General features: G+C 37.3%; 1 protein-coding gene across 2 annotated transcripts in view; it reads left to right on the top strand.

Annotated features, from left to right (window-relative positions):
- ZNF385B (zinc finger protein 385B) overlaps positions 1-25,031 on the top strand; it is a 148,260-nt gene that overhangs the window by 116,338 nt on the left and 6,891 nt on the right. For both annotated transcript variants that reach the window (XM_009960377.2, XM_086465354.1), the window contains exon 5: positions 6,586-6,748. In XM_009960377.2, the coding sequence (XP_009958679.2) occupies positions 6,586-6,748 (163 nt within the window). The remainder of the gene's footprint in view (positions 1-6,585; positions 6,749-25,031) is intronic.

Here is a 25,031-nt window from a genome sequence, read left to right as displayed (position 1 = left end):
CTAAATATTTCAACACCACTTCCTAATTTACCATTTCATGTAATTTTTATTAAAGTTAGGATTCTAGTCTAAATTCTTCTCAATTTGTATACTACTCACATAAATATGCATACTCTTACAGTGTGGTTCTAACAGGTAAATTATGTGATCAAATATCTGGTAGACCTCTTACTATTTTAAGAAAGGGACCTTTATAGTTTAGGACCTGCTGTGAATTAAAATGATAGTATGTTATGGATACAAATACATCTGTGCTCCTCCAGTCTTGCACAGTTAGATGCCTTCTCTAATAGGACCACTGCCACTGCAGCCATGTCAGGACACCTGTGGTAGGGATGCTGCACACACTTCATTAAACCACTTCTCCTTACTGCCTAATGGGGTGCAATTATAGTTAGTCTAGCTGCTTCCACACTAAGAGCTTTACCTGCAAACACAATGATTTTTTTTTTTTTTTGTACGCGAGACTATATAGTTATGACGGAATTCTGTAGTTGTCCGGATTTATGGAAGTCACGGCCTAGCTTATATTCGTGCTTTTAAAAGAATACTATTACTTATCTTTTGACACTACTTAGGCCTTATTTATATCTTGCCAGACACAAATTCTATTGACTTCAAAATAAGCTTGGGTAATTCCAGCTATTGATAATTTAGGATAAAGACCTGAATACTTACACATGTTCAGTTCCATTTAGTTATGGCACTGACCTGATGTTGCAGAGCTTAAAGCATGAACCCAGACTTCCCATGTGGATACTTCAGAGTCTCCCTTTATTTCTGTATTTCTCCTTCCTAATGTCATGCTGCTCTACATATATTTAATTGTATATGTTAATTGTCAGATTGGATAATGTGGTAGCAGATTCAAGCATTCAGCTTAAGTGTTGATGGTCCAGTGGTCTTATTTCTATGAAGACTTATTGAAGTGCTACTTCAGCTGATCCTGAAAAAAATGAAAAAAAATCTTGGTCTTACACACATACACACTGAACCTATTAGACTTAGTCAAACCTTGCATTAGGTTGTCATTGAAGGGATCTGGTAGGTTAATATTTCGTCTCTTTATGTAGTAATAAATTCAGTTAATTAGTCGTTCAGGCACCAAATAGATTCTAAAAATCAGTCACTTGTGAACTGTCAAAATGAATAATGCTGATTTCAAATATACTGTCAGTCATTGCTCTTGACAGGGATAATTTTCTGTAATTTTTTGTACTGAAATCTTATCTGAATTTCAGTTTTCTTAAAGGTAATACCACTGTCAATGAACCTGTATGATCTGTATGTTTCCTCATTATCTATATCTTTCTATATATACATATCTATACATATACACATATTTAAGTTCATGCAAAGTAAAGCTACTGAGGATTTTTTGAGCACTTTAATATACTAACGATATTCACGTTTCTGTTAGAAAGCATGTTTACATGTAGAAGATGAAGATTTGCCTTGTTGATGTTTCATCAGATGCAATCTAGTGTACAAGGTTAATGTATTGTATGTAGTCTCACAGTTTAATATCCTGATACTTAAATTTCAAACAATAATTTGGAATTGAAACTAGCAATTAACTTTAGATTTTAAATAAAATGTAGTATTTAGATGATTTGTGTGTCTCAATGAAATGTATTTTTAAGAGAGGAAAAAAAACTTGTTCTTTCTTACAACCAAGTCATTAATCCTTATAGCACAGAAGGCTTTCTTAAAAAAAAAAAAAAAAAAATTGCTTGGGGTTTTTTAATTACTACTTAAAGACTGTGAATGGAACTAAAAATCTGGATTGCTTAAAGAGAGGACAGGCATCCTCCCACAATTTTTAAGGTGTAGAAATTTGAAAAATGATGGGAGAAAATCGCATATTTATTTGTCTGTCAATGATGTTCTTAGTTATTTGCAAGTGAATTCAAAATACAGCTTTTCATTGAGCCGTGATCTTCTAAAGATTTAGATATATGTTTAGTGTCTTAAAATATGCATCCCGTTGATCAAAAAGTAATGCCAGGCAAATGCATAAACACTTTTGTGGAATTTGGCCTGTCAGTACAAAGGTATTTTTTTGCATTCTGGTATGTAATGCCACATTTATTGCAGCTTAAAGCTTTTCTGGTTCATTTAATCATATTAGCCAGTACTTGGTGACTTTCTAATAAGTAGGGGGATTCAATTTTAGAATGTTGCAATGTGTATATATCAAGCTAGTAGACCACAGCCAGTTTTAGAACCAAGTAGAAATTAGATTTTTCTTTTAGGTAGGGAGTTCTTTCATATGAAATATTTTCTTATTTCACTTCTTCAAAAACCTCCTTAACCTAGTAAGCGTTTCATTTAAAAATTATAGTAATAATAGAAGTTCAGTGGTGACATTTAACTTTGATTATATAAGCAATAAATTTAACAATCTTTTCACAATAAAAAATTAAAGATTCCAATAATATTGAATTGTGGCACACATAAATTATTTTGCTATAGAATTAATTCTTCCCTACAGTAAATGCAGCCCTATACACTGGAAAAAGTTACTGCACAATTGAAAAGCATCACAGTACATGAGTACAGAGAGCTATGTTAAGGATACATATCTTTATTTTTGCTTTTCCTAACTTTTTCTACTTTCTCGAATATTGTTTGGGTGATATGGAATTTGCATGAATTAGTTGTACTTAGTTTAGTTAATGTTAATGATGATCAAAAAGCACACTCAGTATCCATTTAAAATCCTCCCTAAGATATTTAGTCTTAATTTCACTTTGTATTTTATTGGGGTTTTATATTAAAACTGGTAAATTATCTTTCTTTTATACATGTGACTATTAAACTTTGTATGTACAGAACTTCCTTTGGATTATCAGAGCAAATGAAAATAATTTTTTGGCTTCTTGTCTTAACTAAAAATGAACATTTTATGTCACAGCTTATTTCAAAGATATGTTTAGTATTTCAGTGATGTATGTTACAAAGCTTGTAACCTGTACTGCATTGCTGTATTTGTGTCAGAAACAAGTTTTAAATGAGACTTGGAACAAATACGTTTGCCTTTAATGTGGTACTTGTGCAAATATTTTATAAAACATGGTTAGTAACGATCAGGATGTTAATAATCAGAATAATTAGTACCAGTAATAATCAGAACTTGTGTTCCAATTTCAGATTCCCACAGCCATCTTTTTTCTTTTGCTTACCAGAAAATTCCAATGGCTTTTGTAACACACAAAACACAGTTCTGTGTTGGTATTGCATTTTGGTTACCAAAAGGTAACCAAATCAATTATTTGTCCCACAGTGGATAATAAGCAAACTCTGAATATCAGGTGTATCCAAAAGGGTTAGAAAACAGTGCTTATGTGGCTAGGAAACATTGTTTCAGTTCCTCAAGGAATGCTTCTCTAACTTCATGTTTGAAAAGAGTATCTGTGTTTCTACTCACAGAACAGAGATGAGTTGAAAGAGCCTAGAAAACAAAATCCAGCCACTGAAAGTTGAAACTAGACAAATCTGGTGTAGAAATAAATGGTATGTCCTTGACTGACAAAGTGAAACACTGTAACAATTTGCCAAAGGTAGATTTTATCATCCCTAGCTACTTTAAAATCAAGGCTGGACAATTTTATTTCCCCAAAGGAATATGGACTTGTTCAAATAGCTTTGGGAAAGGCTGGTGTTTTCAGAAACCCTACTTAGGTGGTCATAGCAATGCCTTTTGGCCTTATAATGTACAACTATGAATTTGAAAATAAAAAGATTATAATAATTACAAAACTTAAATTAAAAATGAGTCCACTGCATTTCCATGAGGCTTTACTTGTGTGTATGGAAGTCTTAATTTTAATTCTGCCTGGGCTTGTTTGTTCTCAACAGGTCTCATGTACACTATAAGAGGATTGAATGAAGGGAATCAAAGACTGTAGTAGGTTATTACTGATATTGCAGGCATTATTATTGCAAATATCAGCAGAAAGGCTTATTATCAAGGAATTGACTTACTAAGTCTTTCTCTTGAGTGCACTTATGTCTCTTATGTTATAGCTTTGGCCTCAGGCAGCATATGATCCTATCAACAGCACACATATGCTCAGAGCATTGAGTTCAAATATTTAAAGGGACATCATCAACTTGAGAATGCTTGCATGGAAAATCTTGCTATTACTTAAAGTTAAAAGTATTGGAACTGAAAGGGTATATATACATCTCAATTTTTAGCTTCATATCTTGTACACTGTAATGTGTGAATAGTTTATTTAATTTTGTTGATGGCACACACTCCTTCTAGTGCATCACGTAGCAACAGCAAAGCTTAAGAGAAGTGGACAAAACTGAGCAAGGGTGGAGGGAGACAGGGTGAGATTCCTGCGCTTGTGTAAGGCCCATCAACATAACAGGGTGCAAACAGATCTGTGCTCCTCTGCCCCCATTCAGAACTGAAGAAGTCCAACCAGAAGTTGACAAGTGTCCCTTTAAGTAGTGCACGTAGTAGTAGTGGTATAGCTGTTTAGTTTTTCTTTATAATCCTTAAATTCTGTTTCTACACGTGTTAATATTTCAAAGGTTCTAAAACCAAGAAATAGTTTAGTAGCAATTGATGAGGAGATTCTTTGCTGGTTTTATAATAAAGGGGCTTTTTTAAAATCTTGATTTCAAAGGAATTCAAAGTAAAACTTATCTAGCAGCCTTTCTTACTGAATGCTTGCTTACTGAAATCTCCTATAAAAGAAAAGTGGCAGACACACAATGTCACATACACTATATCCTTTCGAGGTGGAAAGCACTGTTTCACAGGGTGTGTAATCACTTAAGAAGCTTCGATGTATACGAAATTCTCTATTTTAGCAGCAGTTCTCTGTCAGTTTTAATGGTGCGTATAATTTTGTGAGGACTCCAACACACTGTCTATTCTTTTGTCTGGTCCAGCTGTTTATACTCTTCGCTTACACTCAAGCTTACACTCATATGATAAAACTGTTATTACATGATGTCCCAAGGTGACTATTGTAATGCCTATTTCTGCTGATCTTAAAACTATTTTCCTCATTCTGACAGCACTCTATGGAATTCAAATGTCTTAGATGTTATAGCTGCTTTTTATAAAAGCATGTGACTTGTTTCATGGCTTGCTTCATTTAACACAGTGAACTAGATAAAATAGTCCTAATCAATTGAGGAGAGAGAATGTGTTTTTGCATGAACATAGTAAAAGTTTACTTGCACTGATGTTTTTATATGCCAGGTGCCAAGGTGTGGTCATCTGGTTACATGAAGCATGCTTTCTCTGAGTGTTTTACTTTGAAATAAATTACAATATTAACTTTTGTAGTTAATATGTAACCTTCAATAGAGGCACCTAGTAGTATGTCTGAAATAATTTTTTTTGATTGTGTTTGGAAATACTAATAGTGCGAAGTTATTGCTGAACAGTATAATGTTATGAAAATAGACTGTGGTTTTTATAAAATTATGTTTCTTACCAATTTTTGTTAATTTCTTAAGAAGTCAAGAAAAACATTTAAATTCATTAGCTGAAATTTCCAAGCTTTGGAGTTTTTATTAAACATGTAGTTCCTTAGTTTTACACCTAACAAAGTGGCTTGATTTGGGAAGACAATTGGTTATGTAGAGTCAGGAACAATAACGGGGACTGAAAAAACGGGCATTTGTTTTTGTGTCTAGGATTAGCTTCAAAAACAATGACCTACTTTCTGAAAATAGTTTTAAGACAAATGTGAAATAAACATAACATCTCAGTACATATTTCTACTGTTCTTTTTGGGCAGAACAAGAAGAGTATATTATAGACAAAAAAAAAAAAAAAAACCAACCAACAACAAAAATCAAAAAAACCCAAACCAAAACAAATCCACAAAACAAACACACAGAAAAGAGGACAATAAATATATGCTTCTCACCTTCCTGTCCTTCAGGTTCTAATTTTCTCAGGTTTTGGAAAAAAATTATTCAAGGCAATTTATAAAACAGTCAAGACTGATAAGTATTTAGTTTTCTGTGTTTTACTTGAGTATACTGAAGTTTGTAAGTATGGTGTTTTTTCATTTTAACCCTTCTTTCTTGATCTGATAGTGAAGTCATAATGTCATCAATACCTTTTTCAGTTGCTGTTAGTGTAATGATGAAAATACTTTCTGACTTGACTAGATCAAACAGAAGGAAAAATGGATTATTTAATCATGTTACAGCATGGTACATCTTTCTAACTACAAGCAATAAAGACTAGGGAACAGTACATTAAAATTGAGTAGCATCTTTCTCAATTGGATGTGTTTACATTTGTGTAGTGCTTTAAATCTTTAAGCACCGTCAAAGTAAAGAATTATGTTAGAGCGACAGAGCTTTATGTAATCTTGAAGCCTCTTTTTCCGAGTTACTGAAAACATGTACCATTCATTAAAATCTTGTCCTTTGAATAAATAAGAACTTTCATCAAGGAAAACTGTTAGTATAAAGCTACTAAAATTTTCTGGGAGGAATAATGTGGTGCCTGCTATTGAAAGTGTCACTTTTCTGCCTTGTCATCCATTATGTTATATGGAAGTACAGAAAACAGTGAGCCTGATTTGTTCTCCTTTGTAGAGCCAGGCCGAGGCCCACTACAAAGGAAGTAAACATGCCAAGAAGGTCAAAGCACTAGAGGCAACGAAAAATAAACCCAAAGTTGGTTCTTCCAAGGACAGCGCAAAGGCTAACACAAGCTGCTCCACCACGCCAGTCACAGCCAACATCTCTGACAAATCAGGTCAATGAAAAATTTTGTTCTATGCATTCTTTATTTTCTCCTTTTTTTTGGTGTTTGTACAAGAGAATCTGGTTGCATGATAGTGATCTGTGACTTGTGTTTTCTAAACTATTTGCTATGCTTTCTTGTACAGAATTGATTAGTTTTGATATTATCCAAGTGCTTTTTTCACGTCTGTGAAACATCTGGTATCCCTGAGTGCTAGTCTTTTTTTTTTTTTTAATTTGTGAAGTTTGCTCTTATGAAGTATGAATGTTGTTCGTAAGACAATAGTAATGGATGGGTGTGGGTGGAGGGGCAGGTCTTTTAGCTGAATCATGATAAACCTTTGTAAGGAATTTTTCCTTTCTGAATAGAATAATACTGCTCAAACAGGAAAGCACACCAACAGAAACGTAGTGAAGCTTCATGGCATGGATATTTCCTGACTTCCACAGCTCATTAGTGCTTCAACATGTTGAGGTTTTTTTCTGTATTAGTAATCTGAGGAAGATCAGTAACACTAATTGCAGTGAAGTTGCTTGAGTCTCTTTCTGTTCTGTCACTGTTGTGTTACTGAATGAAACAAGAGAATTTTCTGAACTTGCTGACAGTCTGAAATACCATACTTGTTATCCAGGAGAAAGCACCTACTGGAGGTACCTGTTGGTCTAATAGACTGCTTCTGACAAATCTGCTTCTGCCTTGGTATCCAGTTATTATCCTCTTTGCCAGAGCTGAGCTTGACTCAGATGCCATAAAGTGAATGACACAGACAGCTTTCTGGCACACACACACACGCAAATTCCATATCAGAGGTTATTTGTCATCCTGCTCTCTTCACAGCAGCACCATAACTGTCTTTGTCTGGGTCTTTAGCAATGACAATGGGTCCCAAATTTTGGGTTGATTCACCTAAGAAATCCCATTTTAGGTTTGAAAGAGAGAACACGAATCCAAGTAGCATCTTCAGGTAAAAAAGCCAACAGTAGCAAACTACCATTGATCTAAATAAGATCTAGACTATTGAATGGGAAGAGATTTAAAATATTTGATAAATCTTTTACTCTCTGAAATATCAAAATTAGCTTTGGTTAAAATAGCTTACTGCTCCAGGTTTACACTGTAAGAACTCAGACAACTGCTTAAGATATCAGTTAAAACTTTAGAGAATTTAACATGTTAAGAATGCATTCTGTGATACTGTGATTGTATAATGCTCTCCCCTGCTTATGTCAAAGGCTGAGGACCAAATAACAAAAGTTTCAGCATCTTTTACAGATTCCATGATCTCTTCCATAAATCTGGATCTGTCTCATGTTTCCTTTGCCAGACTATGAGATCTGTCCCTGAATTAATTTTTTTGTTTCTATACAATGTACCTAAAATTATTCATACCTCTGCATTCAGTTTTTGATAAAATAATCTAAACAATGACAACGTAAACCTGTCTTGATATTTTTATATTGCCCTATTTTGGCAGTGTGTTGGTTTATGCTATTAATTACTCCACACAAATTAGACAGATTACCATCTGTGTATGTTGGATTGTACCACTGCAAGTGTTTCTACATTAAAAATAAATCACAGTGGCAATTTAGTTAAATGCTTTCTCCCCATTTAGGAGAACAGTGGGATTCTCTGTGCAGGGGAGGCTCCTCAGAGCCTGTTACTGCTCTACAGGAGATTGTGGATGGCATGTTTGGAGCAACAAAAACCTGAACCTGGAGTGGCAAATTCTTCATATATGCAGGGAATGTTGCTCACAGAGGTGGAGAATAGCTTGGAGACTGGGTTTTTTATCAGGCTGTGGACTTGAAACCAAATAATTTTGTTCGGCTACTCTTTCCCTTACAGAGGCTATTGTTCATCTGTTCTTTAACATATGTTTAGCTCTTCAACGTAATGCTTATTGCAGTAAAAGCAATCACTATGTTGCTTCTGGGAATCAGTGGTGGGTTTTTTTTTTGTCTTGGAGCAAATTAACTGGTACCATTTTTTCTGAATATTTTAACACAGCTTTCATTCTCTGAGAAATGGATCATTACTATCTATTAACTGTATAGGTATATTTTAGTTTTCCTTAAAAGATTTCTAATACTAAGAGTTTCAGTTCATGTGTGCACATGTGGTCTTGTTTTTTTCTATCCTGATTTCCAGAGGAAATGAGAATTACGGTCACATCATCAATCTTATCTCTGTTATCCTCTGGCCCTGTCTTCACAACTTTGTATTGCCTAGTGTCAAAAGAATTCATGAGATGAAGAGGTTTTAATGAAACTCCTATAAATTTGATGAAAATTGGCACCTGGGTAGAAGAGAAGCTTTAATTTATAGTCCATCCTGAGAGATGCTACTGTATAAGCTGGCTTTGCTTGGCGTACTGACTGGCAGGCACTTTGCCTTCAGGACAGGGGCTTTGAGAGTATGTATGTGTGGTGTAGGTCTGAAAAAAATGCATTAGAAGGACATAAGGTAGGGGCTAAATGGAACCAAGGAGGGGTATTCTACCTCTTGTGGAGCTGTTGTTTAACCATTGTGCTTTGGAGAATTGCTAAGTTCCTGAGCAATATTCAACAAGAAATTCTGGTGTGGTTTTTTGAGTATCGAAGAGGTGAATAAGAAGCTAAACAGAGAAGACAGTTTTAAATTCTTGTGTTCCTTTGTTATCCACTGTACTTCCACTGGTATTAGTGCAAAATGGGTAGGGACTATTGTACTAAACTGATAAACTGAATTTACTATTCTTTTATGTAGGTCTGCTAATAAAAGGACACAATAGGCATGACCAGCAGCCTTTTTGGCGTGCTGTCGTTTTGAGTGACATAATGATGAGTGATCTGGAGCTCTCCAGACTGAACAGTTGCTATATATTGAACTAAAATGTCAAGTTATGTTTGCTACAGAGCTACGTATTCTGTGGGTCAGACGTAACATGAGATCCAAAACACTTATTTGTCAGATGTCACTATTGTAATAGTAACAGGAGAAAGAATTTCTCTGTTAGCTGAGTTTGCGTAATGAATCTATCAAAGGCAAAACCCAAATTCCAACAGTCCTTATTTTTTAAGACTTATGATGCAGTGGTCTCGCAACAGCTGTCTCCTGCTGGTAGAGCTACAAAAGTTAAGCTTTAAGATATTTTGGGAAGTTTCCACAAGAACATTGACTCCTGCAGAAAAAAGTGGCCTCAACTGAATGGAAAGGGGTGACTCTGGAACTTGGTTTGAGCATGACAATGCCCAAGTTGTGAGAGTCGTCTTCCCTACTGACATTAATAATACATTATGACTCAGAAATTACTTTTGTAAATTGATCATCGGCAAACATGTAACAATAAAGCCATAGTACTGTAATGCTGAGTTGGCTGCAACCTCAGGTAAGTGGATATTGATGGGTTGGATAGCACAAGGTTTGCATCCTACCATGATTAGACTACTGTGTGGCCTTATTCACTAAGTGCACAACTCTTCACCATTTAGAAAATACTTGTTTATTGGTACTGGTAAGTACCACCATACTATCCTGTTCACTATTTCTGTGGATAGGAAGAAAACACCACAAGCCTGTTGTTCCCCTGCCTCTTGTTGGGTCATATCTGCTTGTCCTGATGGGTAGACTGGAGGTGTCCATAGGGGACCCTTCCATAGCCTGTCTCCCACATAGTTTCTCTAAACACCCAGGAAAAGTCTAGTAATGGCTATAGAACAGTTTCATATGCTAGAAAATCACTACTGTGACACTGCAAGCTTTTTTTGTAGCTGCTTTAAGACATGGTAACAGAACAGCAGTGTTAACAGCACTGGGAGCTTCTCTTTCGTGTGGTGCTGTGGTGGGTTGACCCTGGCTAGACACTAGGTGCCTACTAAAGCCACTCTATCATTCCCCCTCCTCAGCTGGACAGGGGAGAGAAAATATAACAAAAGACTTGTGGGTCAAGATGAGGACAGGGAGATCACTCAGCAATGATCAGTAATGGGCAAAACAGACTCAACTTGGGAAAAACTTACTGATCAAATCAGAGTAGGATAGTGAGAAATAACCCCAAATTTAAAACACCTTCTCCCCACCCGCACCCCTCCCTTCTTCCTGGGCTTAACTTTACTCATGATTTTCTCTACCTCCTCCCCGCAAGTGGTCCTGGGAGACTGGGAATGGGGGTTATGGTCAGTTCATCACACATTGTTTCTGCTGCTCCTTCTTCCTCAGGGGAAGGACTCCTCACACTCTTCACCTGCTCCAGCGTAGGGTCCCTCCCACTGGAGACAGTTCTCCAGGAACTTCTCCAACATGAGTCCTTCCCACAGGCTGCAGTTCATGAACCGCTCCACCGTGGGTCCTTTCCAGGGGTGCAGTCATTCAGGAACAGACTGCTCTGGCGTGGGTCCCCCACGGGGGTCGCAAGTCCTGCTGGCTAAACTTGCTCCAGTATGGTCTCCATTCTCCATGGGCCCACAGGTCCTGCCAGGAGCCTGCTGCAGTGCGGGCTTCCCAAAGGGTCACAGCTGCCTTTGGGCATCCACCTGCTCTGGTGTGGGGTCCTCCATGGGCTGCAGGCAGCCATCTACTCCACCATGGATCTCCATGGGCTTCAGGGGGACAGTCTGCCTCACTGTGGTCTTCCCCACAGGCTACAGGGGAGTCTCTGCTCTGGTGCCTGGAGCATCTCCTCCTCATCCTTCACTGACCTTGGTGTCTGCAGGATTTTCAGCACGGCTTCACGCAGAAGTATAGATATACATGTGGCATATAGGTATGGCATTACTTTAGAAAAGGGCAGGGGTAGCAATTAGTACATAACACAGTTTAGAGTATTTAGAGTGTGTTTTGAATATAGTTCTGAGAATGCAATAGAAGACGGTGTCTGTGATCCCAGGTTAGCATAGCCTAGATGCTTACAGTGATGACTCCTTTAGGAATGCGTATGGTAATAGCTGAATTGAAATATCACTGTTTACTTATCAAGCAAAGAGGAATTCTTTGATCATATTTCCAAATCAAAATAACTAGTTGAAAATGAAGCAGACAGATGATGTGGTATCACCTTCTTTGCATTTTGCTTTGATATAAAAATCAGGAAGTAAATGCAACTGTTTTAAACTACTCAAAAGAGTCAAAACCAGGTTTCAGATTATAAAAGTAAGGTAATTTTTTTTTTCCTGTCTTTGATCCATTCAGTATATGCTCTGTTTCCTTTGTGCCAGTGAGAGTTGTCTGTGAAATTATAGGTATGGGCATTTGAAGCTCAGTCCTCATTCGAGTAAGAGAAGTCTCTGCTACTTGGGACTTGGTAGGTACAGACAAATCCTTTGGATGCTCTGTGGAAACTCCTTTTTGTTCAGCTGGCACAGAATATGCAACATTATGCACCTAACTAGGCCAAATGCTAGACTGTTTCAAATCCTGACCCCTCTTACTACTGCTTTGTTCTGTAGTTGTATCTCAGGGCAGCTCAACAAGCAGTGTACAGGGTCATGGTGATCGTATTGCAGCATATGAGTAGTCCTATGCTGATCTGCTGTGTATGGCAAGGACAGCAGGAAAAGGATGCGACTGGAAAATTGTTTTCCAGCTTCTTGATACTAAGCAGGCTCTGTAAGAGTTATTCCAGTCATTACAGCTGTATAACTAAAACCAGCTGGAGGTTGTTCTGAGGAACATTGCCATGCCAGAGTGCGGTTTAGTGTCTTAGGCTGAATGGGCTAGCTTACATTTTGAAAACAGCCTAAACATGTTGATGGACCTAATAAGTGCCACCTGATGTCATGTAGACATCTGGTAATTAGTTGGCCCATTAGACAGGACTGGCAACTCCAAGCTTTGTCAGACTCAGAAAAGTTGATCTTGAGGTCTTGTCTGTGGGTTTTAGTTCATTAAGGCCTTTCTGTGGGCTTTGACAACAAAACTGAGGGTTATTTCCTTTTATTTGTAGAGTGCAACGTGTTCAATCACAATTACTCAGGAAGATTACGATGGGTTGGATTTCTCCAGTGTCCCAATTACCAGTGCTGTTTATTCATCAACTACCAATGAGGTGTAATATTCCAAGGGAAGGCTCAGCTTGTATTTCGCAAGTCTACCATGAGGACACTCCCTTAGTCATGTTGCTTTTATGACTTATTTTAAAAATCCTTCTGCCAATGCTTAAATTCTAAACTTTTCCATATGCATCTCCATACTTGGAGTAGTCCTAAAAATGACACTAGTTCTCTTAACAAAATCATAGAATCACAGAATGGTTTGGGTTGGAAGGGACCTCAAAGATCATCTAGTTCCAACCCCCCTGCCATGGCAGGGACGCCTTCCACTAGACCAGGTTGCTCAAGGCTCCATCCAACCTGGTCTTGAACACTTCCAGAGATGGAGCATCCACAACTTCCTTAGGCAACCTGTTCCAGTGTCTCACCACCCTCCTTATATATAGTCAAAAAACCCTTTTCACCTTAATATTTATTTGCATTTAATACCTTGTTTTCCACTCATTTTGAAGGAATGGCTTGTACATAGATCCAGTAAACTTTTTTTTAGATAGTCCTTCAGAAATAGATAGGAGATAGAGACATGCAGTCTCCACAGCTGAACTGTGGTATATCTGTTCTGGGGGATTCTAGGTTATTTGTCATACAGATACCATTATAAGAACCTCAAAGTTTAGAGTGTTTCTAGAACATTTATTCTTCAATCTTTAATTTCTTTGTAATGTACCCAAGTCCTCTAGACCTCAAAATATGTTGCGACAAAGTTGAATTTTGAGGGTGGGGCAGGGAGAGAGAGAGGCTCTGGGAGAGGAACATGACAAGGATGCGTTTGGCTTTCTGTCCTGCAGTGTCAGTGAGCCATATTTAGACGTTCTGTCTTATGCCCCTCAAAGATGCTTGTCATTGTGTGTAACCTCTATCGAAAGCTACTGTTGAGCCTCTTCAGTTCTTCACATTTATGCTTACGTAAAGAATTCTGCCGAAGTTATACTCGGTAAAAAAATCATGCATCTGTGTTTATGTGTATTTAGATAGTGCCTGCTAAGCACAGGCATATTTCTGTTAGATAAAGGCATTAGTTTATGGTCAACTACATAGTAAATTCAATCAGATTCAGCCACCAAGGAGAGTCATTTCAAGGGCATCTTTTTATTAAACCCTCTGAGGATAGTAAGTTTTGTTCTCTCTTCATTCAATGTTTCACAGCCATCTGAACCACTCTATATTGAAACTCTGTCACCAAAACAGAGGTAAAGGCACAGTATAGAATTTGCTGCTTGACCACAGTGCTTTTATAGTTGATAATATAAAATAGAATTAATAAATGCTCATAAATTCATCACAGATACACGGTTGCAAGCAACCATGAGTGTATTTAAATGAACATTATATTATCAGTATTGATATGTAAAATATACTGTCAGTGGGACATTAACACCTGTATTGGACTTAGTAGTAAATAGCTTCTGGGCATTTTCTGGTGGGTTATTTCAGCAGCTGTTTCAGGAAGTTGCTGTTTGGTTTATGCTCTTAGGATGAAAGGTTAGCCAAAAGGATAATCAGCAAATCAAAGTCTATTAACAGGAAAACATTATAACAGGTTGGATCTTTAAACAGTTTTTTTCCCTGTCACTTCTACTGTTCATACTTTTCAAAAGTGGATCTTCAAGCCTCATCTTTCCATGTGCATCTTATAACCTGAATGGAAGAGCAGTCATTCTGCACATTTTGGTATTGATAAACTCCTGGGAGCTCCTGGAAGTCTTCCGGTGTTTCTTTGGTCTGTCTGTGTAATGCTAACTAGCACATATCAAATTCTGCACCTCTACTGAAAACTGATTATAGATGCCATTAACTGAAAAATAAGCTCTGTGGCTGACACAATTACACTGATGAGATGTTGCAATTCCTGTTCAAATTGAAAAAGGTCACTCTTTTCTTTCTCCAGTTATTCTATCAATCAGAAATACAGGCAAGCAAGATTTTGTTTTGAAGAAATGGTAAGCTTTTTCTCCTGCAGTAATTTAAGCAGAAACTCTGCATCAAGAATTTAAGATGAAATAAGACTCCTTTTGGGTGCTCTGCTCTGTGCTTGAGCCTTCATGTGTCCTGTATCTTTAAAACTGTATACCACTATTACTTTTACTAGTTCCAGTTCTAAAAACTGGAATTTCATTGCATATTTCTTCATTAGCATCCTTAAAATTATACAAAATTTTTCTTACTTGGGGAGAGCTAAAGATAGGCATTGGGCTAAGCAAGATTGACTCTACTAATGTTGCTGGACAGTGAAAGTAGAGCCAGGTATGCTCTCAGTTACTGGGTTTTTTTTTATAGCTAGATGTAAGTAGTCATTTAAAGAATCCATTTATATACGTTGAATCTTTCAGGACCTCTTTTTTATTGTGAAATCAGGCATCTGTTTTTCTTCTTTCTTCTGCTAATTGTGTGCCTATTGAATATCCAAAGATTTTTTTGGGTAGGATGATGGTGATAATGGAATGATGATAATTGAATATGAAATAACAAAAATTACTAGCAAATGTATGTATGCGTCTTTCCATAGAGGAGGTAATACCAGAGAGGTGGCACTATTATGTGTCACATCATTCTTTACTCATCATTGTCTTTATGACGTACCATTACAAGAGTTCTTGAGTCTTCAGGTAAGGAAGTGGAGACAGAGAGAAAGTGAGACAAAAAAGAAATAGCTGGCAAAAAGAGACTGAGATACCAAAGTCACTCATCTGCTTTGCTGTTTTCTATTAGGAAGAAAGATCCTAAAAAGTGAGGGTTGTGTAATGAGACTTTGTAAAAATTACAAATGGGAGGAATAAAATATCATCTTCTGTCATCTTAAGATGGTTATTATTTTGATGATGAATGACAGTATTGTTTGCCTAAGAAAAAATTAATTCATTAACCAAGCCCTAGGTTTGTTTTTAGGTGACTAAGAAATTCAAATCGGTGGAGGTTCTCTTTATTTACTCAGTACTGAAATTAGCCCTTTAAATCCATTAGAATGGAAACCCCCCTAAAAAAGCAGCTGCTGGTTTTGTTGGGTTTTTTAACAACTCTGGAATTAATAGCTTTATCTATACCTAATGCTTTTACAAAGCTTAGTAAAGAAATACATTGCTAACAAAGTAAGGCCATTCTGGAAAACATGTCTTATAAGCAGCAACTGAGGGAACTGGGATTGTTTAGCCTAGTGAAGAGGAGGCTGAGAGGAGACCTTATTGCTCTCTACAGCTACCTGAAAGGAAGTTGCAGTGAGATTGGTGTTGGTCTCCCAAGTAACTGAGAGGACAAGAGGAAATGGCCTCAAGCTGCGCCAGGGGAGATTTAGTTTGGATATTGGGAGAAATTTCTTTACTGAAAGAGTGGTTAGGCATTGGAACGGGCTGCCCAGGGAGGTGGTGGAGTCACTATCCCTGGAGGTGTTCAAAAGACGTATAAATGTGGTGCTTAGGGACATGGTTTAGTGGTGGGCTTGGTAGTGTTAAGATAATGGTTGGACCTGATGATCTTAAAAGTCTTTTCCAACCAAAATGATTCTATGATTCTTTTGATGCCAGACATTTAGTTTTCTCACGTAATCAGAAAGTATATAACAAGAGTGCTGGCAATTACTCGTATAATTGGTAGTTTAATGGAATTTTGCCTGTGTCTAGTTATGCCAGAGTTAAAGGGTGTGTCAAGTCTGTAAAATTTGGATTAAGTTTCTGCCTTTTCTCTTAGCCTTTGAGTGAATTTAGTCTCCAAATGTAAAAGAATGGGTCAGGCCCAATGCTGTTGCTTCAGGATGCTTTGGTTATTTTGAGATAAGTGTTCTATTTTTTAATATTTTATTCTGGAAAACATGTACTTAATGATTGGGGAAAACAGTCTTGCTGGTGGCTTGCTTCTGTATTTCTCAGCAACTATTTAAGTAAAGGAAAAAACGAGAGTACAAGCTGGTCTAGCAGCAACTTCTACACGATCAATAATGTGGCTTGATTTGGGTTTTTTTTGGTAAATGTTATTTTTACTCATACTTATCTTTGGTTTTGTAACATAGATGCAAGCAGCATTTAGAACACGAGGAAAAATGCGTGTTGCTAGGGAATGACAGGCAATTGTGAGACCAAGAAGTTGATGAGTTGGTTTTGATACAGAATTGTTCAGAGATCCTGAATCAAAAACAAAAGCAAAAATATCCCTGGCTGGCACATCAGACATTTAAATAGGTCTTTTGAAAAATCTTCCTTTGTCATCTTTCCAGCCTTATTTCTACAGCTGCTGTGTTGTTGACTTGGTATGAGAAATATGCTACATTTCCTATAGTATAAAAACTATATATACAAACAATAGGTTACATATTATTTCCTTATTACTTGTTTTCAAGGAGAATGAAAATATTTTGGTGTCTGTTATACAAGTTATGTTTGAAATGCAATTTTTTTGTCAAATCTTGAGGGCATGACTAAATACTCAGAGTCTTCAGTCAAACCTGCCACTGAAGTCAGCGAGAATGCACAATTATAGATGTCATTTAACTGAAATGAAGATGGGTGTTTCATAGTTGACTTCAATGGCAGTTCTGCCTGGGTAAGTACTGAGTAAGTAGTTCAAACACAGGCCCACAAGAATGTACTTGCATGCAGATTGTCAGTTCTTCTTGATTCATTTATTTAGACACCCATAAATTTTGTATTGAGTTCCAAAGCACTTTAGCAGCTGTGGGTAGAATTTTAAGACTTTTTTGCACAAACAGCAAGTGAAATGTGTTTGTAGTAATATGTTTCAGTTTCATAGATGGAGGAGGCAATGTTATTTTTATAGTTGAGGAGAATAACCAAGACATTTTTAAGCAGAGGTGAAGGATGTCTGCGCAGAATACAGTATGTTTGTTGTAATCTTCGAATGTTATTTTTCTAAGCATTCCTACGTTATTAAAATGTTAAAAAGACAATGCAGTACTATAGAAAGTTTGCTTTCCAGGACATCTAAAATAAATGTGGCAAAGTCTGTAATGGGAGTATAAAATATTTACGAAATAATAGATGTCTGGTGTCAGAAAAAGATAAGTGTAACCAGTAAAAACATTTTCTTTCATCCAGATGAGTCACATTTTGCAATAACAGATCTTATACTATATTTCAAACTTTGCCCAAACTGTATTATAATTTTCCAACTCTTAAATTTTTTCTTTCCAGCAAGTACAGACTGGCATAGCTCAAGAAAGATGAAAGGTTAAGGTGGACAATTTGTCTAGACATACAGCAGCAGGACACAGGAAGACTAAACTGTTGGATAGTCTCCTTTTATGGATACTCATTAAGTTAATGTCCACCCTTGCTAGCTGTGTGGTGTTATGTGTCCCCTGATTAGATCCACCTTGTCTTCAGCTGCTGGCAGCGTAGTGCTACTGATCTTGCTGCGTTTTATGAACAAACTTGTAGTGAAAGTTCTCCCAAGCGACTGTAACAGGGCTGCAATGCATCATTGAGAAATTAGATATCAGCAATGTACACTAGGAAATTGCTCTGTATTTGTGTTTGTAGACGAGCTGGTTTTCTCCAGAACTAACATCCTGCATTTACCGTAGTTACCCATTCACCCTATTCAGTCTAAAAAATGTAAAGAGGGGAGGGGGGGGATTATTAATCTCTTTTCAAATGAGAAAAAGAGCAGTCCAATATAGCCTGCATTCTGTAAAAGAGCAGAGCTGAAGACAAGCAGGTGAAATGGAGATATAATCCAAGTTGCTCCAAGTGAGTGACAGAAGTTAGGTTGTTTGCTCCAGCCATAGTAGCTACACTCCTGCATTTTGGCTAACAGTGCAGAATCAACTCTTCTTGTTCTTGCTTTTACACAGAGAAAATTCCATTGTGTTGAAATATTAAATAAGAGATTTTTTTAAATGTGAATGTCCTTTCCTTTCTTCTCTTTTCCCCCCTGCTGAGTGAACTCAGATTTTTCTTGAGCTTGGTCAGTAAAACAAGTCTAAAACATCAGCCAACCAACCAAAAGCAATTCCCCAAGAATCCTAACTGTTGCACGGAATTGACTAAAAATCACAGATGATATAGTGGGATCATCACAGACACCCCAGTAATTGGAGCAGCAGGCACTCTCTGTCCAGGAAGGTGTACAGATAGGTACAGAAACAGATTTTGCAGGGCAAGATTTTACAGTTGCAGAACTGTGTGTACTTCTGAATATTTTCTGATTCTCATCAGTCTGCTTTCATAAAAAAAATTAAACGCATCCAAAATTTGAAAACCAAACCTGTTACACATTTAATCTGATCAGTCACAAATATTTTTGTCCTCTGAAAAATCGACAGGTTACTTTGTAAGAAAAATCCGTAGTGTCTTTGGTATGCCAAATCAGAAATAAAATATCTGAGAGATTAAATGTCAACATCACTGTTGCACCATAGCCAAACAAGCAATACTTCTGAAATGAAAAGATACTTCGGCTCAGCCTGTTGGAGAGTAGTGATGCAGTTAATCAAATAATCAGTCTAGCTACGGGGTTCACTCAATATTGCAAAGCCATCCAGACATTTCCTGATGTAGCTTCAGTATCTCGAGAAAATATGTTGTAGCTTATTTCAGTACATATTTGTGTTTGAGATGAAGAGCTTTATATTTATAGCTTCCATTTGTTTCTCGTCTTTGTATAGAAACAAAATTGGTTTTCTTTAGGTTGCATCAAGCAGGTTTATTTCATTTAACATGAATTTATATATAATTTTTCATTATGTAAAACCTAGCCATTTTTCAGACAGGCATGAAGTACAAGGAAAAACATTTTACAAAAACTGAAGGTAATCGAAGTGTTAATAGATACACTGTGCTGTCTGATTTGCGTGTAGGTTTGCAGTGGAATTTTTCTAGAACAGAGCCCTACAGGGTTTTCAGCCTCATTTCTCAGTAGACTGCACAACTGGTGAGAAAGCAGGTACTTTCTGTGACAGCCATTAGTCTCATTATTCAGCAAATGTGGAGATAAAACAAAAAAGATTTTGAAATCCCTTATCAAAGTTAGCTAACTCTGTCTTAATGAGTGTCAAGAAATAATCTAATGCTTTTTGTTGTTTTTTTGAGTGATGCTGGGATGCAGGACAGAGTGCTTACAAATGCTGTACAGGTTGTGACCATTAGTGGCTTAATTGCTTTCCTGCTATTGCCTTTGTGGCATATATTACTCATAGTGTTTATCCTTTTTATGAAGAAAAAGATTATTAATTGTGTGAGTGCATGCTTTATTCCTTTATAGCAGTGTGAGCCAGCAGAAGGTAAGACTTTCTGTGAAGAACAATGTTTTGCTTTTCTTAATGGAGCTATTATCTGTCTTTCTGTTCAGTAGCTTTTCTGCTAATATATTGAAGGAGGCCCTTCTTGTCCTTCTATTAATTCAGTCATTGATCTCCCTCTGTATCCAAAGAGATGTACAGCAACTATTGTTTCCAATATGATGACTTGTGAGTCTTCTCTCTCTGCCTCAGACCTATGTCCCAGGGTAGATCCTAGGGTTTGTTTAGGCAGCCCTTCAAGTACGATGTGGCTAAATAAGTTTTCCCCACCTTGATTTTGTTTTATCATGGCTTCATAATGTCTCCCTTAATTACTTTCAGCCAGGCTTGTAACCTCTCTGACTGTGATGTCTCTACTTTCATGTTTGTGTTTTGAATGCTGCAGATTTTGTTACAGTATTTCTGTGGTATAGCTAAAGCTACTGATTTTTCTCTCTCTAAATTCTTCGTGTCCTTCACTTTCAAAGCTCTCCATACCTTTGTATGTCTTTTGTAATGTGCTTTCAAGATGCTGACTTGCACCTACCACCATCATGCATTGGAAACAGCTTCCTGCTTTTCCTGGTCCTATTTGTGAAGAGGTCCCTTGCAAATAGCTGCTTACTTCTGTTACTCTCACCTCTGAAAACTTCTGTTTCTCTGTGGTGGATTGAGAAACAGAAAAAAGCTTGTGAAAAGTTTGGCTGCCGCACCAGTGCCTGTCTTGGTGACTGGTTGTCTCTGCTGTAGTTTCATGCCTGTCTGTCTGCAGCTGTGATCTCTGCTCTTAAACTGAAAATAGCTTTCTGGGGTCCACCTTACTGTTCTGTGTGCAGAAAGCTTAGAACAGCAAGATTGAAAGATAGATTTTAGTAATATCAACTTACCTCTCTTCAGCATTGTCAATGGGTATGTTTTAAAAAGAAGTGTAGGAAGAAAAACCGTAGTGGGGAATACATGTCACTTACTATTTTTATGTCAGATAAGCATCTAACATGTCAAATTTTAACTGAGTTTTATTTTTCAATACACACATTTGGTCTTTGTGTTTATTGATGCCAATTTACCTACAGTGATAAGCTTTCCAGCAAAATTTCTTCGATTGTATATAGCTGTAATTAGTGCAGCTGATTTTACCTTTGCTACACAGTTGATCAGGGAAAGTGTCAATAGTCTGACGATCTGATTGATTTCCTCTTCCTGTTCTGTAATCACTGTATGCTTCAAAGGATGTTTAATGCAGCCAAATATTCATAGGCATTTTTGGAGCTGTTGAAATTGTAAGGAGAACCTGAAAATATGTTTCACTCGGTACAGCTCTGCTGGTTTGGGAGATATGCTTGCTTTACATCAAAGTCTCAATTACTATCCAAAAATCAACACTTCAGACCAATACGTGTTCACTGTAACACAGCTTAAGTGAATTCAAGGCTATCATAAGACAATCTTTGCACCACATTTCTAGTAACCCATAAATAAAACATAAACCCTTTCTTTCAGAAATCAGTTTCCTAGTTACCGTAGGAAGTGGCATAGTCGGAAATTAATTGAAGGTGTTCAGGGTCATCAAGCTGTCCGTGTTTTAAAAAGTTGATCTTTCAGTAGCGATGTGGTATTGTAACATACCACCGTAAACAAGGCTGGTTGCACCAAAGGATTTGTGCCTAACCATGCATCAGTTCTGCTCACCGGTGGCATAGCCTTGATAACCATGCAGTGATCGAGTTATATGTAAATTATTTTGTTGCTGTGTTTCTCCTAATGTAGCTGTTTTCAGGCTGGAAATTGAATGGCTCTTTCCTCCACGTTTTTCAAGAAGAAAAGCAGCCACAAGTATTTACTATTTCTTACCTTTACAAAGGAGAATAAAAAAATATCTAGACTGCCTAAAATAGTTTTTCCATTATGCTCTTGTCTAAGCTGGCAATATGGTCTGTTGTGTGAGCAGGTGGAAGTATATAAAAACAAGTCTCCATTTGTAGGACGGGGAATGAAACAAATCTCTCAAAAGGGCTTTGGTGTAGGGTTGTCTAGAGCAGCAGCGGCCACTTTGCAGTGCCTGTGCTGCCCTTATGTTGTAAGCACTTTGCTGTTCAGTGCCTGCAGCTGGGGATGCAGTGAAGGACCTGGCACAAGGAAGGGTGCGAAGCTGAAGGCTGGAAGTGGCTGGTTAGAAGCATGGCATGGTCTCTTCCCAGTGAGGAGCTGCCTCCATTGCAGCTGGTGCCACTCTGGGAGGCTGTTCCCTGTCCTGGGATCCTTGTCTGTTCGTATGCTCAGCCTTCAGCACAAGTCATGGGAAATGGTCCAAGCTTCTGACAGAGAAGAGAGGCAGGCAGGTGTAAAGCTACACTTTCTATCACGTGCACACAGACGTACACACAAAATACATATTTACAGTAACTGAAATATTATTTCTTCTGTTACTGTCACGTTAAGAGCAGGTTTATTCGTTACAGGCAGAAAATGTATGTGACAGTTTTGTAAGGGTTATTAAGATCATAGCAGATCTCTATCTAAAAGCTTTTAGTGTACGTGTTGGAAGGGGCTCCTGCAAGTATATAACATGTCATCTTTACCTTGGATAATCCTTTAATTTCAATTGCTTTTGAACAAGCTGTTGCAAAACAGAAGTTTATTGCAAAGTTATGTTTTGTGTATTTTCAGTGATAAAAGGTGTGCAGATAGGCATGTTGTGGGATGTAAGTAGCAATGACTATTATTGATACAGATAACCTTTATCATTTGAATTTCTAGATTTATACATGAGTTTTAGAATTCTCCTTGTTTTTATTTTTATTAAGAATCTCAATTCTGAATTAAGGATCTGAATTTTAAGTTACTTTTCTATTGAAAATAGCGTGTATCTTTTTGTCATGAAGTCCAAGTTAGAACTTCTGCCTAACATGCACCAAAATCAACACTCAAAAAGAAAAAAAAGTTGTTTCCTAGCTGTAGAAAGCAATACCTATAGGCACATTTTAGTATGGTAAGAGATCATTTTAAAATACAAATTTATAATGTGCAAATATGTATACATGTTATAAAATCGTAAAGACTTCACACAAATCATAAAGTAAACGAAGTGAACTGTCTTAAAGGTACCTTATAAACCAAACTGCCTAATGGAAGGGTTAGGGGGATGAAAAAATACATTCTTTTTTGCTTTTTGCACTGATCACTGAACTATGAGCCAGGGCAGAGCGTTCACATTCAGTTGTTCACCGGGAAAGAAAAGAACTGAAAAAAGTAGATGCATGTTGAGTGTCAGAGGAAGAAGTTTTACGGTAACATTTTTGCCCTGTTTTAAGCTGGGGCTAAACCTGTTTGCTTAGCTGGACTAGGATTTCAGCATTAATGGTCAGGTCCTATAGATTATGCCATAGCAACTGTAGTGAGGGTTGCATGGCCTGCAAAGGTTGGTGAATCACTTCAGCTGGTCTAACGTTGGAAGCTAGAACCTGTTAGGTTGGAACCTGTCAGATGTTATCCTGCGCTGTGTCCTGACTTTGGTACGTACAGCTGAGATGAGGCAGTACTAATTAGATAAATAAGTCTTGAATTTTAACATGGTGCTGACACAAACGTAAGGCAAACAACCAGAAATATGTGAGAACCACTTCAAAGCAGAATTGAAACAATGTAAGTAGGCGGCAAGAGCATTGATATTACTGAGCCCAAAGCAATACTTAATTAGCTTGCTTTATTTTTTCCTTGGGCTCTATTTCAAAATAAATTCCAACTTCAGTAAGAACTTGAAATGAACCATTAATTCACTTCTTTGGAGTCTTGAGGAAAAGGGAGGCTTAATTTAAAGACAGGAATTTAACACGGATGAAATATTGCCTTTCTGTGTGGAAAAAGAACATAGTCGGACACAATGCAACAGTATGGGTTAGATTTTAAACGAGTGTCTTGCATGTGAATGATGATGTGAGCATTTCAACCTGATCCTGACTCTGGTTGAATCACAGCTACAGTTTTCTGGGAGGAGCTTGATACCGCCATGGTCTCCTGCTTCCAGCTGTGCTCTGCTGAGCTGTGCAGCAGAAGCCTCTGGGTTCGTGGTCCTGGGCAGGATGGACTCACTCATGCACTTGTTTGTCCTCTGTCTGGCTCTGATGGGCTCTGTGGGCTTGGCCCAGGTGGAAATCAGAATCAATTTGTGCCTATTCTCAATAATATTTGCCTTCAGAAATAGCAAGAGGACTATAATCCTACAACTGCATCTAACCATCCACATGTATTTTATACAGTGATTACAGTTTCAAAGTATGTATGTGTGTGCAGGCATTAACAGTTACATTTCTGGTTTCTGCATGGAGATATTATTTGTTAGCTCTGTGCTATAAGTACAGATAAAAGAGTAGTAGTCATCTTTGTGCTTCATGTGTACGTGTGATTTACATTTCCTGTGCTTTGCACAGTTGAGCACTTGGTACTTCTGTCTCAAACATAAAACTGTAAGTAATGATGTTTTGAATTCTGTGGATTGAAAACAAAAAGCTGTTATCAAAAGCCCGTTTGGAGAAGTGCAATTTTCTGATTTTAGAAGCCAGGAAAACCCAATTCTGGCCCCACTGCAGTGACAAATATGCACTTAGCTCTGTGTACTTTCTGTGGGAGTTAAACTGTGTAATAACCTTACAATTACGATCTTTGAAGATGTTCTGCATTAAGCATTTAGAATGGTGGAAGGAAACATTAATTCATAGAGGGGTGTATGTCTCTTCTTATACATCCCCATGGATGAAGAGCTTATTTGTGTCAGGAAGCTTTCCAAATGATAGAATTATTATGTGAACTGAGGTTCTTTCCAAAAGCTGCAATACTGGCAGAATTGAGCCCAGCTGGATGCTGGTAACTTCTCTCTAGTTTTCTGTAAGTTTTCTTGTTAACTTGTTATACATTATGTACTCTAGAATTGCTTTGTATTATGAATAGTGAAAACACTGCAAATCTCGGGAATGTTTTAAAAAATTCATGTACTACATCAGCTGGTGGCCAGCTAAGTGAGAAGTGGGAAATCAAATCTGTCATT

The sequence above is a fragment of the Leptosomus discolor genome, chromosome 5, assembly GCF_034619465.1.
Source record: "Leptosomus discolor isolate bLepDis1 chromosome 5, bLepDis1.hap2, whole genome shotgun sequence".
In the NCBI taxonomy this organism is placed as follows: domain Eukaryota; kingdom Metazoa; phylum Chordata; class Aves; order Leptosomiformes; family Leptosomidae; genus Leptosomus; species Leptosomus discolor.
Note: the sequence above shows the minus strand (reverse complement) of the source record. Positions and strands in the feature narration are given on the sequence as shown.